General features: G+C 40.0%; 1 long non-coding RNA gene, 1 pseudogene and 3 gene segments (V, D, J or C); 4 read left to right on the top strand and 1 right to left on the bottom strand.

The window, feature by feature from the left end:
- Positions 1 to 7,602: 7,602 nt before the first annotated feature.
- On the top strand, positions 7,603 to 8,059 carry LOC128616974 (immunoglobulin heavy variable 2-26-like). The segment is given in 2 exon segments: positions 7,603 to 7,648; positions 7,743 to 8,059. Coding segments are annotated over 2 exon segments (363 nt in total).
- Positions 8,060 to 10,928: 2,869 nt separating this feature from the next.
- On the bottom strand, positions 10,929 to 15,132 carry LOC128623657 (uncharacterized). Its single transcript, XR_008388621.1, has 5 exons — positions 14,061 to 15,132; positions 13,508 to 13,633; positions 13,171 to 13,278; positions 12,296 to 12,376; positions 10,929 to 11,521 (listed from the first exon to the last, which is right to left on the bottom strand). It is a non-coding gene; the product is annotated as an uncharacterized LOC128623657 (long non-coding RNA).
- Positions 15,133 to 15,711: 579 nt separating this feature from the next.
- On the top strand, positions 15,712 to 16,180 carry LOC128616980 (Ig heavy chain V region 914-like). The segment is given in 2 exon segments: positions 15,712 to 15,763; positions 15,864 to 16,180. Coding segments are annotated over 2 exon segments (369 nt in total).
- Positions 16,181 to 19,821: 3,641 nt separating this feature from the next.
- On the top strand, positions 19,822 to 20,445 carry LOC128623642 (immunoglobulin heavy variable 1-46-like). The segment is given in 2 exon segments: positions 19,822 to 20,018; positions 20,123 to 20,445. Coding segments are annotated over 2 exon segments (336 nt in total).
- A 462-nt stretch (positions 20,446 to 20,907) lies between these two features.
- On the top strand, positions 20,908 to 21,739 carry LOC128623591 (Ig heavy chain V region PJ14-like; annotated as a pseudogene).
- The last annotated feature ends 934 nt before the right edge of the window (positions 21,740 to 22,673 follow it).

The following is a 22,673-nucleotide window of genomic DNA, read 5'->3' on the forward strand; positions in this document are numbered from 1 at the left end:
ACGAAACACGCAGAGAAATACAAAAACTTGAATGATGCTGAAAAGCCGTGGACATCGGAAGCTTTGCTAGCTAAGCTACAACAGCAGCAAGGCTTTTTTTACCAAGCTTCACACATTCAGGGATGCAGCAACCAAGACCAGCTTTATGATATCCCACAAAATCGCTAAAAACAGTAAGCCATTCTCGGAGGGGGAGTTTGTCAAAGAGTGCTTGGTGGACTCTGCAGCACTAATATGCCCTGAAAAAAAAGGAGCATTTGAGCAAGTCCTGCTGTCCAGGCGAACCATGACTAGAAGGATCGAGGACATTGCGGGGAATTTGGAGCTTCAGCTGCAACGTGAGGTGGGAAGTTTTGACTTTTTCTCCTTGGCTTTAGACGAGAGCATTGATGTGAGTGACACTGCCCAGTTACTCGTATTTGTCTGTGGGATAACGGACTTCAAGATTACAGAGGAGCTGTCAGCAATGCGGCCAATGAAAGGGACGACGACAGGGAGCGATCTTTTCACGGAGGTAAATACATGCATGGAGACGCTGGGACTGAAATGGGAAAGGCTGGCAGGAGTCACAACGGACGGTTGTCCAAATCTAACAGGGAAAAATATCGGACTTTTGAAATGTATGCAAGATAAAGTGACTGAAATTGACACAGATCAGAAATTGGTAATTTTGCATTGTATTATACATCAGCATGTGTTTGCAAGTCAGTGCTAAAAATTAACCATGTCATTGATGTAACTAAAATAGTTAACTTCATCAGGGCACGAGCATTGAATCACAGACAGTTTGTTTTACTTTTGGAGGAGCATGAGACTGAACATAGTGACATCCGCTACCACACAGCTGTCAGATGGCTCAGCCTTGGCAAAATACTAAAAAGAGTTTGGGACCTGAAAGCAGAGATTCGAGAGTTTTGTGAGAAGAAAGGCAAAGACATCCCAGAGCTCTCAGATGAGGACTGGATGGCAGATTTTGCATTTGCTGTTGATGTGACTGCACTGATGAATGAACTAAACACAAAACTGCAAGGCAAGGGCCTTTTTGTTCATGAAATGCACAGCCTGGTGAAGGCTTTCATGAGAAAGTTGCAGTTTCTTTCAAGCCAACTGGAGAGCAACACTCTCACTCACATGCAAACCCTGAAAGAAGTCACACCATCAGCTGATCACCTCCGCAGGTACTCATCCATGTTAGGAGCACTGCATGTTGAGTTTTCAAGGCGATTTGAAGATCTCAGAACAATCGAGGATGAAATGCACTTGATTTCCTCTCCCTTTACCTGCAGTGTGGATAATGCACCCAGTGATGTTCAGCTGGAACTCATTGACCTGCAGTCTGATGCAGTACTAGCAGAGCACTTTAATTCAGGATCACTGCTGGATTTTTACTCTTCTCTCAAGGAGGATAACTTTCCAAACATGAGGAGACATGCTCAGAAGATGTTGGTTCTCTTTGGCTCTACCTACATATGTGAACAAACATTCTCAGTGATGAAGTTTGCCAAATCCACGTATAGATCCTCTCTCACCGATGCTCATCTGTCAGCTGTGCTTCGCATCTCCACCTCAGACATTCAACGTGACTTTGATGCACTCGTTAAAGCCCAACAGAGACTAGATTTCTCTAATTGAACAAGAAAAAAGAACTGAAAAACACCAAATGTGGTGGTTAGACTACAAATGTAGGCATTTAAAGGCACCAACTAGCAGTGAACTGGGACATTTTCTTTGGAGGCCTTTTTCTCAAAATCACAGTTCAGTGACAATCATTATTATAATATGATGTATCTTGCTTAATATTTGGAGTACAAAGACAATGTTGTTATGTCTTTAGAAAGCTAAGAATCTCTTTCCAACAGTATATGAAACTCAAAATGTGTTTTGGGGTGAATGTGAATGAAAATGATCACTAATATAAGAAGTCACAAATGGTAAAAATGTTCACATTTTGTTTACCATTGTTTTGGGAAATTTGATTGAATAAATGACATTTTTTGTAAGGCAACCTCACTTTTTCATTGATTAATCATAACATAAACTCTTACCAAGCTTACCAACTTCAAAACAGTGCTATTTACTGCTTTTTATAAAGAAATACAATTAATATTATGCAGAATTGAGTTCAGCCTTTTGGTCCGGCCCTTCACAATATTTTCTGTTTCTCATGTGGCCCCATGGAAAAAATAATTGCCCACCCCTGCAGTACAACAATGATCTTATATTAGCTGCCCAGTAGTAATACATGAAGTTTGGGAGTGCCATCCCTCCCTTCACTCGAGGTCTCTGCAATATATGCCTTTTGATCCGTGGTGGCTTTTTGTTTCAGATAAAGGCTGATATCTGATTGTTCAGTTTTGAAAAGAAGGATTTTGTAAGAAACACTGGGAAACACTGAAAAACATACAAATTTAGGCAGCACATTCATCTTTATAGTATTGATTCTGCCCCCCAGGGAGCGAGGCAGGGGATCCCACCGCTCAATATCTTGTTTCAGATTAGTTAACAGGGGCTGATAATTAGCAAGGTATAGGTCTTTATAACTATGCGTAACCCACACCCCGAGATACTTGAATTTTTTTAGACTAATTTTGAAAGGAATGAGTCTAGGGGTACCTGGAGTGCCCCCTCCCCAACAGGCATCAGTTCAATTTTTTTGAATATTGACCTTATAGCCCGATATTCTACCAAAAACCTCGAGTAGGGTCATTAGTTCAGGGAGAGTTTCAAGGGGCTGTGAAATGAACAATAGCATGTCGTCCATGTATGCTCTATCCCCGCATGCCGGATCCCCCTAATGTCAGCATTCTGTCTTAGCGCCACAGCAAGTGGCTCCATTGCAATGGCAAATAGCAGTGGTGATAGAGAACATCCCTGTCTTGTACCCCGCTGGAGCTCGAAGTAGGTGGACAAATTATTATTAGTGCGAACAGCAGTCCTCTGAGACATATATAGAAGTTTGATCCATGATATGAACCTGGGACCAAACCCAAACCTCTCCATCGCGCTGAAAAGATAGCCCCGCTCCACCCGGTCAAATGCCTTTTCAGCATCAAGTGAAAGCACCACTTCTGGGGTGCCAGGTGGGGAGGGGCTATAGAGGATATTGAAAAGGCGTCTGATGTTGAAAAAAAGAGTATCGATTCCTAATAAAACCTGTTTGGTCCAGTGATATAATGGATGGAAGAACTCCCTCCAAGCGACGTGCCAGAGTTTTAGCAAGGATTTTAACATCGCTATTTAATAAAGAAATTGGCCGGTAAGAGCTGCACTCAAGAGGGCTTTTGTCTTTCTTAAGGAGTAAGGAGATAACTGCTTCACGCATAGTAGATGGCAGGTCTCTCAAGGAGAACGACTCCTTGAAAACCGACAGTAACAAAGGGGAGAGTTGCCTTGAAAACTTTTTATAGAAATCGTTTGGATAACCATCCGGTCCTGGGAACTTGCCGCTTTGCATAGAGCCAATCACCGATGCTATCTCCCCAACCGAGAGGTCCTCCTCTAACCCTGCGGCTTCCGCTGGATCTAAGGACGGAACATGCAGGGTCTTATAAAAGTCTTCCAATGCAGAAGGGTCTACAGATGGGCCGGAGCTGTATAGTGACATATAAAAAGCTTGAAAACTGGAGTTAATTTTATGATTATCTGTGCATTTTGAGCCCTGCTCATCATATATTTCAGAGATGGACAGATTAGCAGTCTGCTGTCTTAGCTGGTGGGCGAGAATCCATCCAGCCTTCTCCCCATGCTCATAAAACCTGTATCGTGATTTGGAGATAAGATACTCAGCCTGTTTCGTCGACAAAAGGTCAAACTCTGTCTGCAGTGACAAACGCCTCTTCCTAAAATCTGCAGAAGGCTATGTGCCCTATCCAGCTCAAGAATCTCTTCCACCAGTTCTTTAAGTCGAGCCATGTTCACTCTCTTCTGATTAGCACAGTATGAGATGACCTGACCTCATAAATATGCTTTCAGTGACTCCCAAATCGTCAAGGAGGACATTCCAGCTGTTTGATTAATATCCAAAAAAACAAAATTTCAGATGCAATAAAAGTAGTAAAAACATCATCCGACAGGAGCAGAGGATTGAGTCTCCAAGGGCGGTAATTGGATTGCGTATCTGGGATGCGCATTCTCATAGTCAAGGGGCAGTGATCTGAAATAACTATGGGTCCATAATCACATCTGTCTATGAGGGGAAGCATTCTTTTGTCCAAAAAGAAGTAGTCTATACGGGAATATGTATTATGAACTGAGGAGAAAAAGGAGTAACTCCTGGAAGCAGGTTTGCGAAAACGCCATACGTCCACCACTCCGTATGACTCAAGGAAGAGCTGGATAGAACGTGCCACCCCCGACAGGGATGAGGATCTAGGTGAGCTACGATCCAACACGGGGGAAAGTGTACAGTTCATGTCACCGCCGAGGATAAGGTAATGCGATGACATATTCAGTAGGCGTGAAAAAAAATTTGTGAAGAACATTGAATCATCCCAGTTTGGTGCGTAAACACTGGCCAAGATGACCGGAAAAGTATAAATTTGCCCTACGACAAAAACATAGCGCCCAGCGGGGTCAGCTTCCACACTTGTCATCGTAAATGGTGTATTTCTATCAATTAATATAGTTGCCCCCCTAGCCTCCGAATGGAAATTTGAATGAAATATCTGTCCTGACCACTCCCCTCCCAATCTAGCGTGGTCTGATGACCGTAGATGCATCTCCTGAAGAAATACAATATTTATATTAAGCCGTTTCAGATGTGTAAATACCTTCTTCCACTTCAAAGGATGATTAAGTGCCTTAACATTCCAGCTCACGAAATTAACCATACTACCATCCGAGCCTCTGGGAATACTGAAGTCAGTCATAATGAGAGAAGAAGAAAAAAAAAGGTTAGATATCTGAGCCCTGCAGGGAACCTAGAATGACCACAGATGGGCCATAACACAGATGTCTGACAAATTAAACACAATAAATGACAAAGTCTAGCACACCCTCCCCATAACCCCACCCCCCACAGCACCTACAGGAACAGGGTGCTCACCATACCCACCCAAAACAAATCCGCACATTCAGTGCTTGTGTGGGGGAACTCTATAGAGCCTACTGCTCAAGCTCCCACCGAACCCCTGGTATGAAAAGTAAATTGAAAAAGTGCATCCTATCACAGTGTAGAAGCATACACCCTATCATAGCGTATATAACAGAAAATAAGACAACGGAGTTGACCATCTTCCTTGTTGAAGTAGAAGTCTGATCAAACAGTTATCATCCAGTCAGAATTCAGAGACGATGAATTAGCTGGGGCAATGTTACTCACTCAGCCCTCTACAGTAGTAATGATATTCTTCTTGACATAGCTCATGGCTTTGCTTGCGTCTATGAACTTTCCTCTCCGTTGAACGTAATACAGAGACAGGCTGGAAACACGATGCCATACCGAACCCCCTGCTGGTTACGGAGCAACTTCCTGACCTCATTGAAGGCCGCCCTGGCCTTAGCGACACTCGCGGTATAATCCGGAAAGATAGCAATCGTCTCACCGTTACGCCGGAGCGGAGCTCGAGAGCGTGCTCGGCTCAGTACCCCAACGCAGTCCTGGTAGTAGTGGAGTTTGGCTATGATGGCGCGTGGTTTCCCATCCTTCCTCACAGGACCCAGGCTTCTATCAGAGCAGTCCACAAGCACATCCCTATCCAGCTGTAGTATTTCTCTCAGTAGCTCCGAGACCGATGTTGTGGAGCTGGATCCATCCGCTGCCGCCACCCCCAGAATTCTGATGTTACATCTCCTCAGTCTGCCCTCCATGTCCTCACACTTGTTTCGGAGTCCAGTCACCTCCACTGCCAGGTCCTTCACCGTAGTCTGTAAGACTGCCACTTCGTCCGACCAGGTCGTTAGCCCACCTTCCACCTCTTTAATTGTGGCTTTCATCTGGTCGATTTCGGAGTGAATTGCGGCCGTATTGTTCTGTATTTCCACTTTCACCGCTTGCAACTCGTTTTTAAGAAAGTCGAAACCTTCAGCAAGTGCACTTTTCAGCTCAGTTTTTAATCACCACAACAATGTCAGCCCTAAGTGAAAGTAGGATATCCGTCTTCAATGATTCAGCGTCTAACTCCTGGCTGTTCGACGGGGGCAGGGGCTCCGAGCCCGGAGAGGCAGCAGAACTCGCGGCCAAGGTGGTACTGGGCCTAGATTTGGTTGACTCAGTGAATTTATACTTCCGCAAGTTTGCCGCCATCTTCATGCAAATATACGCACCATCAAATTAAGAAAACGTGTTAGGAACAGGGTTTGCTAGTATTTAACTATGAAAAAACACTTATTAACTTAAAAAAAAAACAAAAAAAAACATAAGTTCGACGGGAGCTCAAACGAAACCCTACCTACTCCATTTCCCGTTCGACAGCGCCCCCCAAATGTATCTCAATTGTGTGAGAAGAAGTGCTCTCGGGTGTCTGGCAAGAATTAAAACAAAACAAAAATTTGTGTGTGTGTGTGTGTGTGTGTGTGTGTGTGTGAACTATTACATTTATGTTGAAATTGGTACCAAGTTATTGTTATGGTTATGTTTACTACTACTAAATTTGTTTAATAAAATATTTTGTTAATAGTAATAAAAAGTACATTTTGAGAATATTGCACTTTCTTGGAGTACTTTAATGCTCTTGCGGCCCACCTATGAGATGACAGTACCAAAAGTGGCCCCAGGGCAATTTGAGTTTGAGACCCCTGTTCTACATACACGGTGAAATGTTAAAGCCTGTAGTCATTACAAGTGACTGTGCTGATGAAACCTGGAGAAACTCTATTCTAGTTTCTCTGGAGTCTAATGAGTGATACATTATATAAAGAGCTCTTAATGGCATAATAAGAACAATTTGGGGTATACTATTTAGCGTACGCACACGCACACACTCTTAAAGGTAGAAGGAGAACTGCATTTCTGAAAAGCTGATAAGCAAGAAATGAATAAATGGTGAGAGAAAAAGTAATGTAATCACTTCTTGATATGCAAATAAATTGATTTGTAAAATACAGTTGTAATCAAAATTATTCAATCCCCATTGCAAGTCAGGTTTATTGTCAAAATTTACAGACTTTCAGTTGTTTGCAATGAACAAATCAAGCAAAAGCAATTGAAATAGTTGAACAAAAATGCTTCAAGTGGTTTCCCCAAATTCAACTGAAAATGCAACTTATTAAAATTGTCAAATAATTTCTCAACATGCAGTGGCATAAGAGGAACAACAAACTAGAGGACATGAAGTGATAAGAAAATAATCACCTTGGGTACAGTAAAAGCCACATAATACCACCTCTTCATTGATTTTTATCAATGAAAAACTCCTTGTCTTCATTACATACTATGGTTATATTCTAGTATGTTGACTTAATATTATATTAAAACACCTGATCGTGCATAAGCTCAACCATTACCAACTGTCTTAAGATTTTTGTTTATTAAAACATAAATTCAAACAGAATCCATCAAATTTTCCCTAAGATAAGGAGTGTCTCTATGCAAATGTCCTTCCCTGTTATATATTTAAGCAATGAAGACCAAGAGCTTTTACTTATTCTGCTTCAACACACACCATGATCTCTACGTCCCTACTGCTGCTGCTGCTGGCAGCCGTACACTGTAAGTGTTTTTACATTTGACATATAATACAGTTTGGGTTACTTAAAGCTTTTTTGCTTTTACAACATTAAAATAACTTTTTTTTTTTTAACAGATGTTCACTGTGTTGACCTGATCCAGCCGGGATCCAAAGTATTAATCCCTGGTCAGTCAATGACTCTGACCTGCAAAGTGTCTGGATATTCATTAACTGATAGCAACTACTGTACAGGCTGGATACGACAACCTGCAGGAAAAGCTCTGGAGTGGATTGGACATATATGTAGTAGCGGTGGCACTGCCTACAGTGAGAAACTGAAAAGCAGGTTTCAGGTTTCCAGAGACACGTCCAGCAGCACAGTAACATTAACAGGGCAGAACATGCAGACTGAAGACACAGCTGTGTATTACTGCGCTCGTTACCCACAGTGAGACAGATCAACAACATCCCTGTACAAAAACACCTCATACAAAGTCCTATTAGTCCACAAGTGCAATCGTTATCTACCCAAGTCGAACCATAAAATATAATCAGACAAATCACAACAAAGAGTTTAAAGTTACTTTTAAACGTTTATAATGTAGATTTTAAACCATATTTCTAACATAATAATGCTACATCTCTAACATTGCTATGCATTATACACACCATTATAATTACATGACTTACCAGAACTTGTTATATTGTAGTATTTTTTCCTAATAATCACCTCAACAAAGTAGAATTTCTGTGATCATGTGTGAGAAAGTTTGAGAGCATTTTGTCATGACTTTTAAGAGATGTATAATTTTTATGTGATCACGAGCCCAATATCCTCAAGCATAGATAATAATTATTATGCTAAATTTCAAACTCTTCAATATTGTATTGAAAATTATAGTATTTGATAAAAAGGCATTTGTTCCAATAAAAATCCACATATCCTTCATAAGATAAATCTCTTCATCATGATTTAAATATGGTTTAAATACGTTCTCCTCCCATCATGACCAGATATGCAAATTCAAGCATCAGGGTTGGATATCACTCTATGAGATCTGATGGTCTCTGTTAAACTTTGGAGAACAGAGAAGACCCCAGTACAAACAACACACACCATGTTCTCTACATCTCTACTGCTCCTGCTGGAAGCTGCTTCCTGTGAATGCTTTATCAAATTCATTTATTTACTACAATAACAATAAATATGCAGCATATATTGTGTGAGATATTGCCATGTGTTTTCCTCCATAGATGTGCATAGTGTTGAACTGACCCAGCCTGCTTCCATGACAGTCCAGCCAGACCAGAGTCTCTCCATCAACTGCAAGGTTTCATATTCAGCGACCATACAGCTTGGATCCGACAACCTGCAGGAAAAGCTCTGGAGTGGATTGGAAACATCTATAGCTGCAAAACATCATCACAATTCAGTTCTGTATTTAAATAATAGCTACATTTAACTGAGCGAATAATCCCCACATTATAAACATTTCAGCATAGACACCAAGACCATTATTTATTAATACAAATATTTACTCAGATCATGCTTAATAAAAGATCTCTTTTTAGCTGTTTAAAATTAAATGCGTTTGAATGTCCAGCTAACATACCACTTGCTTTACATGTTTGAAAGCTTTTTGTTTATTACTTCATATATTTAATTCAAATGCTACTTAAAATAATTGGTAATAAATATTAATTGATGACTCAGACACAAAAATATTTGTTGACTCAATACACAACACAGAGGACTGCACTGATTATCATCACAACCTCTTTCACTACCTGTTTTATAGTGATGTTTATAGCTGTAATAATGTGAGTGATAACAAGAAATCCTTTGGGTGATAACAGGAACTCTGGTTTGATTCATTGTTGATTATTGTCCTCCGGAAGTATTTTATTCCTTACTGAATCTGTCACTGAGCTCCTCTGCTTCTGTGGAATTTTTAAAAAAGCTCCAAGTGTTATATTATATATATATATATATATATATATATACATTTCTATGAATTTATAGTGTATAGTACATTTATAGTGTTATATAATAACATATTTTTGGTGTTTTCACTCAGCTTCATTTAATAAAACGGGTTCTTGTTGTTTTCCTAAAGTGTTCATTAGATGGGTAATGGTTCTTCTAAGAACACTTTCTGATAGTGAAACATTCTGTTGTACACAGCAAAATACCTTACAGTGTTTATATAAGTCCACTGGACACAAAAGAACACTCTGGGTGTTAATTCAACACTAGGGACAGGGTTCTACACAGAACCTTATAATCATCCACTCATCTATACACTGAACAGCCTGTGATTGTGGATTTAATACATCCATAGTGGTCATGGACACTCCCTATTCAAACAGAGTCGGCTATAAACAGCATGTTCTTGGCTGTTCTAGTTTCCAGTGAGCTCTGTGATAGATAACACTCCCATAAACTTTAAATCTGGGTGAAGCAGAACTCAGAGAAGGATGATTTGAGGATATTGTATTTTATTTGTTTTCATTTCATGTAAGTTTCAGACTTTTTCATGTGATGATTACTAGGAAAATTAACCATTCTGATCCCTGATAAGCATTATAACATAACATTACCTGGTTGTACTCTTCTCTTCCAGATTCTTATGGACAGTCCCTGACCTCCTCTGCTTCTGTGGTGAAGAGACCTGGAGAGTCAGTCACTCTGTCCTATACTGTCTCCGGATTCTCAACGAGCTAACACATGAGCTGGATCCGTCAGAAACCAGGAAGAGGACTGGAGTGGATCGGATCCATTGCCTATGGCACTGGCACAACATTCACGCAGTCTCTGCAGGGCCAGTTCTCCATCACTAAAGACACCAATAAAAACATGCTGTACCTAGAAGTGAAGAGTCTGAAAGCTGAAGACACGGCTGTTTATTACTGTGCACGACACTCACACTGACACAACAGACTCCAGAGCTGTACAAAAACTTACACAAGCACGTCCTCATGAGCTGTAAATATTCCCTCAGCAGGAAACTGAACCCAAGATACATTTATTATAAACAACATCCATTCATTTTAGTGCTCAGATTTATTTCTCCTTTTGTCTTACTCCATTAACAGTCAAAATTCCTCTGTAAAATTCTCAGCCTTTTCTTTTTATTATCTCTGGCAAGTGCTTAAAGCTGGAGACAAACACGAAAGCAACATTAAGTAAATGCAAAGACACTAAATGATATAACATTCAATTTAATTTCTTGATAAAAACATAACTTATAAAAAATATTTTTGCTAATTTATTTGTTTCTTCATATGCAACACTGAAACTATATTTTGATTAAATGTAATTAATTTATTTGTTCATTTATTCCTTTAAGAATTTGTCTACACAGTTTTGCGAATGAAAATGTTTGAAGAAATGCTGTACTGTATAAAGACTGCCGTAATTAATGTTAAATACATAACCCATACTGCATGCAAATCTCCTCAACCTCAGACAGATATAAATACACTGCAAGTACACAGCAGTCCCTGTGTTTGGTCAAGTACAGCAGAGGAATCATGAGCTGGCCTCTTCTTCTTCTGATATCCTCTGTGCCCTGTGAGTAAACACATCTCTCCACACCTTACTCACCTTTTTATATGCATCATATTTCAGTCTGAAGTGAGTTGAAGTGAAGTGTGTTTTACCGCTCTCCTCTTCTCAGATGTACATGGCATCAGTCTGACCTCGTCTCCTGCTGAGGTTAAACCTCCCGGAGACTCAGTGAAGTTGTCCTGTCAGATTTCTGGCTATGCCCTTACTAGCTACGGCATGGGCTGGATCAGACAGCCTCCAGGAAAAGGCTTGGAGTTGATTGGGATCATATGGGGTGGTGGAAACAAACTCTGGAGCTTTGTGATGTGCTTGCTGCCTGTTAGTGTCAGAGTCGTTTAAAGGACTAATATGTTCATATTGTGGGGAAAAAGAACAAAGTTAGTTTGTTAGAAAATAGCATAATCAAGTCCAAACATAAAGACAGGGGAGGAACTAAATAGTCGCGCACACACGGAAGCGCACACGCACGCACGCACGGAAGCACACGCGCGCACGGAAGCACACGCGCGCACGGAAGCACACGCGCAAGCACACGCGCGCACGGAAGCACACGCGCGCACGGAAGCACACGCGCGCACGGAAGCACACGCGCGCACGCACACACGGAAGCACACGCGCGCACGCACACACGGAAGCACACGCGCGCACGCACACACGGAAGCACACGCGCGCACGCACACACGGAAGCACACGCGCGCACGCACACACGGAAGCACGTGTGAATATAGCATAGCCAATCCACCAACCAGTAGGTCTATGGGTGGTGGGAGAAAACCAGAGAACCCGGAGGAATCCTGTACAGACACAGAGAGAAAATGCAGCTCCACATAAACAGTATCCTGAGCTCAGGATCAAATCAGGGACCTTGGAGTTTGTGTATCGTGGCATCATTAGATATTTGACACTTCCAACAAGCACTGTGAAGTACAGCTCTGCTGTAGGCTCCCACACGTCCACATCCCACATACTGATGAACCCAAACAGGCTCCCCAAAAATCCTCCCTCACACTTTAGGAATATCAGGGTAAAAATATGGGAAAACAAAATAAGATAAAATAGTCCATGTTATGAAACTACATTAAAGCATCACTTTTAAATCTCCTGAGAAGTCACTTACTGCCTCAGGAGCTGAGTCATTTGTGAAGTATCCAAACTGAAGTAGCTCATAAACCACGTCCCGGAAGTTGTATCAGTGGAGCTGCACAGAGGAGAAAAAATGCTTGATATATTAGAGTCCTGTTTTCTATATAATCAAAATCTTTCAGATTTAAAAATCTGTCATTTTACACAGGCATTTGCAAGCTATCCTGAAGAGAGCCCCAAAGAGCTCTGTTACAATCAACTTCTGATTTGAAAGACTTCTCAGGAATTGAATCAGAGACTCATAAGGCAGCTACACAACAACCACATCCTGTTAAAGCAAACAAAAAAAAAATCTTTATAACTCACTTTGGCTATAATGTTCAGCATGTCTACTCATTTTAAACCCTAACAAGAAGCAGTATGTAAACCTAAGCATGTCCAGTACTCCACTAAAGTTACACAGATGATGTACTACATGGGCCAAATTTCCAAGTACTGCATTTCCCAGAACCATTTTCATCACATACATATTATTTTAATATTTGTCCTTAATTCTTAGCAGGCTGTGATTATTACAAAAAGAAAATTAACTATGAATGCTAGTTATTTCAATAGTTATTGTACCTACATTGCACTTGTGTGTTAAAATGTATGCTAACACAGTTTTCTTCACTGCCTAATTACCTGTTACTGTTTTTATATTTAACCACTAAAACAGTAACTGAAAATATGTTGCACAAAAATGAAACAGTCCATCATCATTCTGAAGTCACCTGGTTGTTAGTTGCTGCCAGATGCATCACAAACTTCTTTCCCACCACAAGCAAGAATTTCTGGTTTTGGATGCTAGCAAGCAGAGTCTGAATATAAGACTGCACACAATATAAGTTAAAGCAGAGTGTAATTTACCTGCACAATGACAGCAGCTAAACAAAGGTTTTCCTCACAGAAAACGCCTGACAGAGTGCGCACAGCTTCAGGACGATATCAGCAACCCCTCTCACTGATAAATGGTAGCTAAGAAACAAGGGATATAAATGCGTAGTGTATGTTAAACATACATTAAAACATTACACCAATAAAAACAGTGAAGAGGATTGTACCTAATAAAGGAGACCTCCAACTCCAAAAATGCAAGTCTCTCCTCACTCTCCGGCAAACCAAATTAGCAATGAATCATTAAATCTGCCCCAGTAAATTTTACAGCCTCACAATGAGGGGAACAGCAGCTGAAACATCGAATTACCTAAGAGTCTGGTTCACTCTCTGAATCACTGTAGGGAGAGTTATAATCACGTTCCTTCATCCAAGTGGAGGTGTCCACCTGATATTACCACATACAGGTAAGTGCAGGTCACCTTTTTCAAGGTTGCTGTTAATTAAAAAAGACAAAAACAAAGCAAATATTGACACTGAAGACAAATGTACAACAGACAAAATTCCATAAGTTACTGTCTACACATACACATCATGACAGGGTAATAAATGTACCACAGAGTCCTCAAGTGGCACGGTGACAGTCTCCATGTGGTTACAGGAAATTAATTCTGTAACCCTCCCAGATACACACTTAAAAGAACAATTTAAAGTGAACACAATTGGTCACTGCAATTAACAAAATTTTGTGATGCTGCAACGAATAATCCCTTGTATGCCAGTGAAACATTCCTTGGTGTTGATATGATAAAGGAATCCCTGCAAATAACAAGTATCTGAAACTCAAGATCTATTTCACAAAAGTGTTCATCTAAAAATCATTAATGTCAATTCTCTTCATAAGAGTAATAAAGACTGATTACCTCCTGATTTGAGTAGCGGGTCTTGGAGGTTGTAAACCAGCAGAACCGACGCTCTGGACCCCTCATCATGTTGAGGAAGTATCACCTAATGTTCACTGACTAGAAATAGAAAAAACAAAACCAAACATTAGAGTTTATAAAGAAGAAAATCTGTCTCTGTGTGTGTGTGTGTGTGTGTGTGAAATAAATCTCTCTAAATGTTGCTTTCAAGTAACTTATTGTATTGTAGGTCTGAGTATTTTGAAAACAGGACATGTGTGCCTCTAGAGGGCAGTCTGCTCAAACTCTGCATCCAGCATCATGACTCTCAGGTTAAACTGTATTTCCTGCTTCACCATCTCCAGAGACAGCAGCAGGATGTTGGTGTATCTGCACATGAACAGCGGGAGGACAGAAGTGTATGCAGGGTATTACTGCACTCGCCACAGTATATGGAGCGCCGACACGCTGATACAACCCTTACCAAAAACCTGAAGTGTAAACAAGTCTTCTAAAAGTAGCACATTTTCTTCTGTTCACTAAAAACTGTCACCATCATCCAACCCTTGTTCGCTGCTTGCTCAGGAATATGGCTATAATTAAAATAATGAGAAAAGACACAAGTATTCTATAAGAAAAAGGAGCACAGGGATCCTCTAAATAACATCAGCAATAACACATCCAACATATTAATTCAGACAGCTTATGTAAATATATAAAAGACAACAAGAAAAATATAACCTTTTATAGAGATTAGCTAAAAAAAATCTAAGACTGAATAGCAGCTGCAGAGCTGCACTCAACACAGCTTCTGTAATATTTTGATTATTTTCCTATAACAACATGCCCCCAAGTGTTTTATTCCTCACTGAATATGTCACTTAGCACCTCTGCTTCTGTTGTATTTTAGCTAACGGTCCAATTGTTCATGTCTTTTATCAGAAATGAGCAACAGCACTTTATTTTCAATACAGGACCAAGTTAATGTTCTTTTTGTGCCTTGAGAGAGCAGTCTGGGTAAATTTAGCCATCTCTAACTACTCATTAATACAATTCAGATTCTCTCTCCTCAGACTGCAATGATTCACCATCATCTCTGAAAGATAACATATCCTTGTTAACATTATCATAGTATTATTTTATTGTTCATTACAATACTCTGCAAAGGGTGTCAAATGTGAATGTTAAAAATTATACCATCTTTCACAAACTTAACAACGGACAATTTGTTGGCATGAGCTCTTGACTGAATGAGTCAGTGATGATTTGTGACCTTCATTATTTCTGGAACTATATTAAGTTTGTATTGGATAACCTGGATTAGATACACAGCTGAAAAATGATAGTTTCTGAAAGGACTGGACATGTTTGTGTTGTTCAGTGATCAGAAAACTTCATGTTCTTCTGGGTGTTACAGTGATACACAGTGATGAACTAAAAGGACATGATATCTAATGAGTAAAGAACAGTTATGGACTTGACAGCATGAAACATGGCTGGAGTCTCAGAGTAAGTTTTTCTCTTCATGGCTAGTCCTCTGTGAATCTTTATGTCTCTAGTGGGCGTGCCATGCAAATGATATCCTGTGTTTGAACCATTTATGTTGATAAACGTTCAGCTCAACATCATACCAGCAGTTTGTGTTTATTTACAGCAACAGTAATCATTTGAGATGGGACGAGGCAGACTTCTGAGTTACCTTTCTCTAGCAACAATTATTCAATGTTAGTAATATTATTTATTACATACAGCTAAATATTTTAATGATTTTTTCATACTTATTATTAACTTTAACACCTGGCTTTATGTAATCTTGTATTTCAGATTCCTGCAGTCAGACACTGATTGAGTCTGAGTCAGTGATCATCAAACCTGATCAGTCTCATAAACTGACCTGTACAGCCTCTGGATTTAACTTTGGTAGCTATTACATGGCTTGGATTAGACAGGCACCTGGAAAAGGGATGGAATTTGTTGCAACTGCCCACAGCAGTAGCAAGTATTACTCCAGTGCAGTTAATGGCTGCTTCACCATCTCCAGAGACGACAGTAAGATGCAGGTGTATCTGCACATGACCAGTGTGAGGACAGAAGACACTGCAGTCTATTACTGTGCCCGACACAGTGATACTTCTCCTTAGACATCAGTACAGAAACACATGCTTGCTATAGTCACATGACAAGCTCACATTTTCATAAGCAGTGTATTCATGGAGGTCAAAGAACCTAAATGTTTTGACTTTTACTGCATGTGGCTTGTTGTGAGTGTTGTCTGGAATTTTATGCTAGTGTAAGATTACTTAAGTCAGCTCTAAGTATATGCAATACAGTAAACAGAAATACAACAGTGTAATACACATTACTTTGAAAAAGCCTAATATTGAATTCTTTGACTTTCTGCTGTGTTTCCAAGAGTCTGTGTAATGAGCTCTAGCCAATATAAAAGTTCCTACATGCTGTTTTAAACACAGAAATATTTCACAACGTGACAGTGAGAACTATGGCAGCAGTTGTTCATAGAGATAGGAAACAAAGCTCAATGCAATAACTCACTTCTGGGCCTATAAAATAAAAATTATCTAGATGCAATGTGTATAGGCAGATAATGACAAAGGACTGGTTCTTATTAATATGCTTTAGGGCAGCATGGTGGTACAGAGGGTAATGTTGCCACCTCACAGCTTCAGGGCCCTCGGTTTGATCCTAAGGTTGGCTTACTGTCTGTGTGGAGTTTCATCTTCTTCCTATGTTCATGTGGGTTTCCTCTGGGATCTCCAGTTTCCTCCCACAGTCTAAAAACAAGCTGGGAAATGGATGACATGAATGAGTGTGTGAATGTGTGTGGTGTGTGCATGATAGAATGGTGTCCCATCCAGGATGTCGTCCTGCCTCACACCCAATAGCCTCCAGATCCAATGCAACCCTGACCAGAATAAAGCTCTTACTGTAAATGTATAAAAGACTATTTCATTCAAATGTGATGTGCTCTCCTAGTTATAAATGTTTGGTATTGACGGATGTCTATGCAGCATATAATGGTCATTTCTAGTACTAAATTTAAATTAATTGTTCTAGCTTTAGTTAATACAAACCATGGTAAGCACCAAAGAACATGTCCATTGTGATTATTAAAACATGTAGGAGACAGAATTTAGCACTGCTTTTAGTTCAACGATGTTCCTTTCATTTTTGCTGCTGCTGGCAGCTTCATCCAGCAACTTTCACTTCAATAATGAACTCAGCTTCTACTGTAGTAAGTTATTACAGTTATAACCTACTGTACATACATTTGTGACTGAAACTGTGACATCTCTTTCAGATGTGGGATGTGCAGTGGGACTCACTCAGGTCACCTCAGTGATGTTAAAGGCAGGAGATTCTTTAACCCTCAGCTGTAAAGTATCCGGCTACTCTGTTACTGATAACAGCTACGCCACAGCTTGGATTCGACAACCTGCAGGAAAAACTCTGGAGTGGATAGACCACATTTGGAGTGGTGGCGATAATCATAAAGATTCTCTAAAGTTCAGTATTTCAGCTCCAGCAGCACAATGACTGAAAGGACATAATGTGCAGACAGAAGACACAGCTGTGTATTACTGCATCCGTTACACACACACACACACCTACCTACTTGGGTGTCAATAGAAAAACATATGCATGCTGTAGTCACACACTGACCTCATTTTCATCAGTGTATTAGATCTAAGGAACATTGAGACTAAACTGAACTCTAACTTTCCTCTATGCTTAGAAGAACATCTGGAATAAGCAACATTTCCTGAGACCTCAGTTCTGTAAAATAAGGAGACTGATGGGTGTTTCTGAATTTTAGCAAGTTTCACCATATCAGCAGTTACACACTTTTTGAAAAGTCTGTTTATGTAGAACATCCACCATACAAGTTGTGTGTAAGTTGGAATGAAAGTATTACAATAAGCTAATTAATATAAACCTGTGATTTGCTTTTCTATAACTGTCAGACCTGCTGTTATAGAAGATGAATCAACACCTTCTGACTAATCAGAAACGAGAGTTCAGCGGCACTGTGGTGCAAGTGTATTTAATATCTTGCAATTATTTTTTAGTGTAGCAAGTGGCTCATTTGCAACAACTACACCACCTCAAGAAAATCGGGAAACAACCCAAACAAAAGGCACAGATACGATCCACTTAGGGGATTACTGTCACAAAACACAGAGATAACCCTGAGCTCAACTGATTACAGGGAGCAAGTTTACAAAGACTGACCAAAACCACTACTACCACATAGCGGTATCAGCATAGTTGATAGAGACTGTTACAACAGTTGAATTAAAGAAAACTTAACTTGGTGACAGTAACCAAAATAAAACTAAGTCAAAGACCAAACAAGCAGCAGCGTGGCTCCGCGAGTGAGGGGAGAAGCTATACCGAAATGACCACATCTCACTCAGCCCGCCTTAACGCACGCAAAATCAAGAACCCCAAGAACAACAAATAGGTGTTACAACCTCAATTTGGAAAGCATACAAGTTCATTTAGCTCAAATAATAGAACTAAACGATTTACCTACCATGATCCGATGACAATACTCACAACGGCACATACGGAAGTCATATGATAGCTTCTTTAATAGTTGTGACAGCAACAGCTGGCACTCCGACCGGAGCTACGTTAAACTACCATGCTACACAGATGGGATCCTTGACCGGAAGCACACCGCAAAAAAGAAGCCCAGATGGAAGCACACCGCACTGAGAGTGAGCAGCAGACCGCACTGAGAGTGAGCAGCACACCACACATGCATAGTCTCGGTAGCTCAACGTCACACTAAACAAATAAATCACATGTTGAGTGGACAACGCTAGCATCAAACATCTAAGCGACAACCCTAACAACACATACATCTGTAGTCCATAGCAACGAAAGGAAGGGGCGGGCTGTCGACCACGACGCATCCTGGGAAGCCTAAACAACAGCTTATATACTATGGAAAGAAGAGAGCTCATTGGCCACGTAGTTAATAAGGGTGACGTTTTAATCACGGCACACCCCACTACATTCGGAAGCTTTTATTTATTTTGGCTTTAAATTACATTAGAGAAGCACACTTCACAGAGAGTGAAGAACAAACTATATCATAAAGACAGGGTTATAAATGACTTCATTTCCCTCTGATACTGTATCTGAGTGCTTTCTCTCTTTTAAACCGTGGTGATACAAATACTCCAATGTGGAATTCATATTTTCTTAATTTGTATTGCTGCTCCATATGAGAAGGTTTTATTGACAGCAAGAACATTTGACTCTTTTTCTTTAATATTCCTCATTCTAGTTCTGGATATTTTGGAAACAGGACTTTTGTGCCTCTAGAGGGCAGTCTGTGCAAACTCAACCATCTCAGTCTGTTGCTATCTGCAAATTTAGACAATCTCTCTCTTCACATTCTGCTATGACTGCATCCAGCATCATGATTCTCAGATTAAACAGAATTACATGTAGCATTTTAGGAACCTGTCTTGTGCTGATCAATAATTAAATCATTTTGTTATAGAGAACCTGATTTCATGGAAAGTTAATAAAGATCTGAGTGAGCAAGATCAATTGTTTAATTTTATACGATTTCATTCAGATACATTTTTATTCAAATGGTTTAAGGGGTCATTGGATAATTAAGGTTTCTCAGCTTGTAAAAATGCTTCTACTCGGAAACCTTTCTCATAGTGAAACTTTCTGTTGTAGGGTTCTACACAGAACCTTATAATCATCCACTCATCTATACACTGTGCAACCTGTGGTTGTGGATTTAATACATCCATAGTGGTCATGGACACTCCCTATTCAAATAGAGTCGGGTATAAACAGCATGTTCTTGGCTGTTCTAGTTTCCAGTGAGCTCTGTGATAGATAACACTCCCATAAACTTTAAATCTGGGTGAAGCAGAACTCAGAGAAGGATAATGTTAGGACATTGTATTTTATTTCTTCTCATTTCATGTAAGTTTCAGACTTTTTCATGTGATGATTACTAGGAAAATTAACCATTCTGAATTGATTAGCATTATAACATAACATTACCTAGTTATACTCTTCTCTTCCAGATTCTTATGGACAGTCCCTGACCTCCTCTGCTTCTGTGGTGAAGAGACCTGGAGAGTCAGTCACTCTGTCCTGCACTGTCTCCGGATTCTCAATGGGCAGCTACTACGTGCACTGGATCCGTCAGAAACCAGGACGAGGACTAGAATGGATTGGATACATTGACACTGGCACTAGCACAGCATTCGCTCAGTCTCTGCAGGGCCAGTTCTCCATCACTAAAGACACCAATAAAAACATGTTATACCTAGAAGTGAAGAGTCTGAAAGCTGAAGACACGGCTGTTTATTACTGTGCATGACACTCACACTGACACAACAGACTCCAGAGCTGTACAAAAACTTACACAAGCATGTCCTCATGAGCTGTAAATATTCCCTCAGCAGGAAATTGAACACCAGAGACATTTATTATAAACAACATCCATTCATTTTAGTGCTCAGATTTATTTCTCCTTTTGTCTTACTCCATTAACAGTCAAAATTCCTTTGTAAAATTCTCAGCCTTTTCTTTTTATTATCTCTGGCTGGTGCTTAAAGCTGAAGACAAACATGAATGCAACATTAATTATACGCAAATACATTAAATGATAAAACATTCAATTGCATTACATTTCATTTCTTGATAAAAACATAACTCATAAGAAATATTTTTGCTAATTTATTTGTTTCTTCATATGCAACACTGAAACTATATTTTGATTAAATGTATTGTATTTGTTCCTGTAATAATTTGTCTACACAGTTTTATGAAAATATTTGAAGGAATTCTGTATTGTAGAAAGACCAACATAATAATTGTTAAATACATAACCCATACTGCATGCAAATCTCCCCAACCTCAGACAGAAATAAATACACTGCAAGTACACAGCAGTCTCTGTGTTTGGTCGAGTACAGCAGAGGAATCATGAGCTGGCCTCTTCTTCTTCTGATATCCTCTGTGCCCTGTGAGTAAACACGTCTCTCCACACTTTACTCACCTTTTTATATGCTCCATATTTCAGTCTGAGTTAAAGTGAAGTGTGTTTAATAGCTTCTGTGTGTTTTACCGCTCTCCTCTTCTCAGATGTGCATGGCATCAGTCTGACCTCGTCTCCTGCTGAGGTTCAACCTCCTGGAGCCTCAGTGAAGTTGTCCTGTCAGATTTCTGGCTATTCCCTCACTAGCTACGGCACAGGCTGGATCAGACAGCCTCCAGGAAAAGGCTTGGAGTGGATCGGGATCATATGGGGTGGTGGAAGCATAGACTGGACCTTCCTATGAAACTTGCTTCAGTGTCTCCAGAGACACAAGCAACTATGTGCTTTACTTAGATGTTGTCACGTAATAGAGGTTAGGTTGGACGCAATTGCAGAGAAGAGCTTAATTAAAGAGAGGCAGGCAGACAAATCCAAAACGTGAATCAAAAGCATGGTCAAAACAGGCAAAAAGTCAGGCAATCGGCAAATGGGCATAAACTAGGTTAAACAAAAATTTATTTACCATTTATTTTGAGTTAAAACTTAAATGGTACAATTCACGTTAATCCGTCACATCCTATATACATAAAGAAATCTTAAATGATTAAAGGCAAGATAAACACATAATAAATAATGAATGAATAGAAAATCTGCTTTAACATTTCACTATTTTTTGCTTTTTCATAGACAATAAAATTGACCTAAAAGTTTGACTTGCACTGTATATATTTATATTTAGTATATTTACATATCTGCACCCTCTTTAGAAATGAACATTATGTTTTTCATAACACTTTAACTCCTCTGAGAGGCGCTCTTTACACAACGTCTACCCAACATGTTGCGTTTAAAGTGACTGAGAGATTAAAGGTTGTACAACATTGTTTAAAAACTAAAACAAGTAAGTGTTTTTACATTTGACATATAATACGGCTTTTGGGCACATTTTCCTTTTCCAACATTAAAATAACTTTTCTTTAACAGGTGTTCACTGTGTTGAGCTGATCCAGCCCGGATCCACAGTATTAACCCCTGGTCAGTCAATGACTCTGACCTGTAAAGTGTCTGGATATTCATTAACTGATAGCAGCTACTGTACAGACTGGATACGACAACCTGCAGGAAAAGCTCTGGAGTGGATCGGAGAGATATGTGGTAGCGGTAACACTTACTACAGTGAGAAACTGAAAAGCAGGTTTCAGGTTTCCAGAGACACGTCCAGCAGCACAGTAGCATTAACAGGGCAGAACATGCACACTGAAGACACAGCTGTGTATTACTGCGCTCGTGAACCACAGTGAGACAGATCAACAACATCCCTGTACAAAAACACCTCATACAAAGGCCTATTAGTCCACAAGTGCAACACTTATCTATCCAAGTCTAACGATCCATCAATCCATCCATCCACCCATCCATCTTCTACCGCTTACTCCTTTTCAGGGTCACGGGGAACCTGGAGCCTATCCCAGGAAGCATCAGGCAGAAGGTGGTGTACATCCTGGACAGGGTGCCAGTGCATCGCAGGGCACAATCACATACACACTCACACACCCATTCATACACTACGGACACTTTGGACACGCCAATCA

The sequence above is a fragment of the Ictalurus furcatus genome, chromosome 2, assembly GCF_023375685.1.
Source record: "Ictalurus furcatus strain D&B chromosome 2, Billie_1.0, whole genome shotgun sequence".
Lineage (NCBI taxonomy): Eukaryota > Metazoa > Chordata > Actinopteri > Siluriformes > Ictaluridae > Ictalurus > Ictalurus furcatus.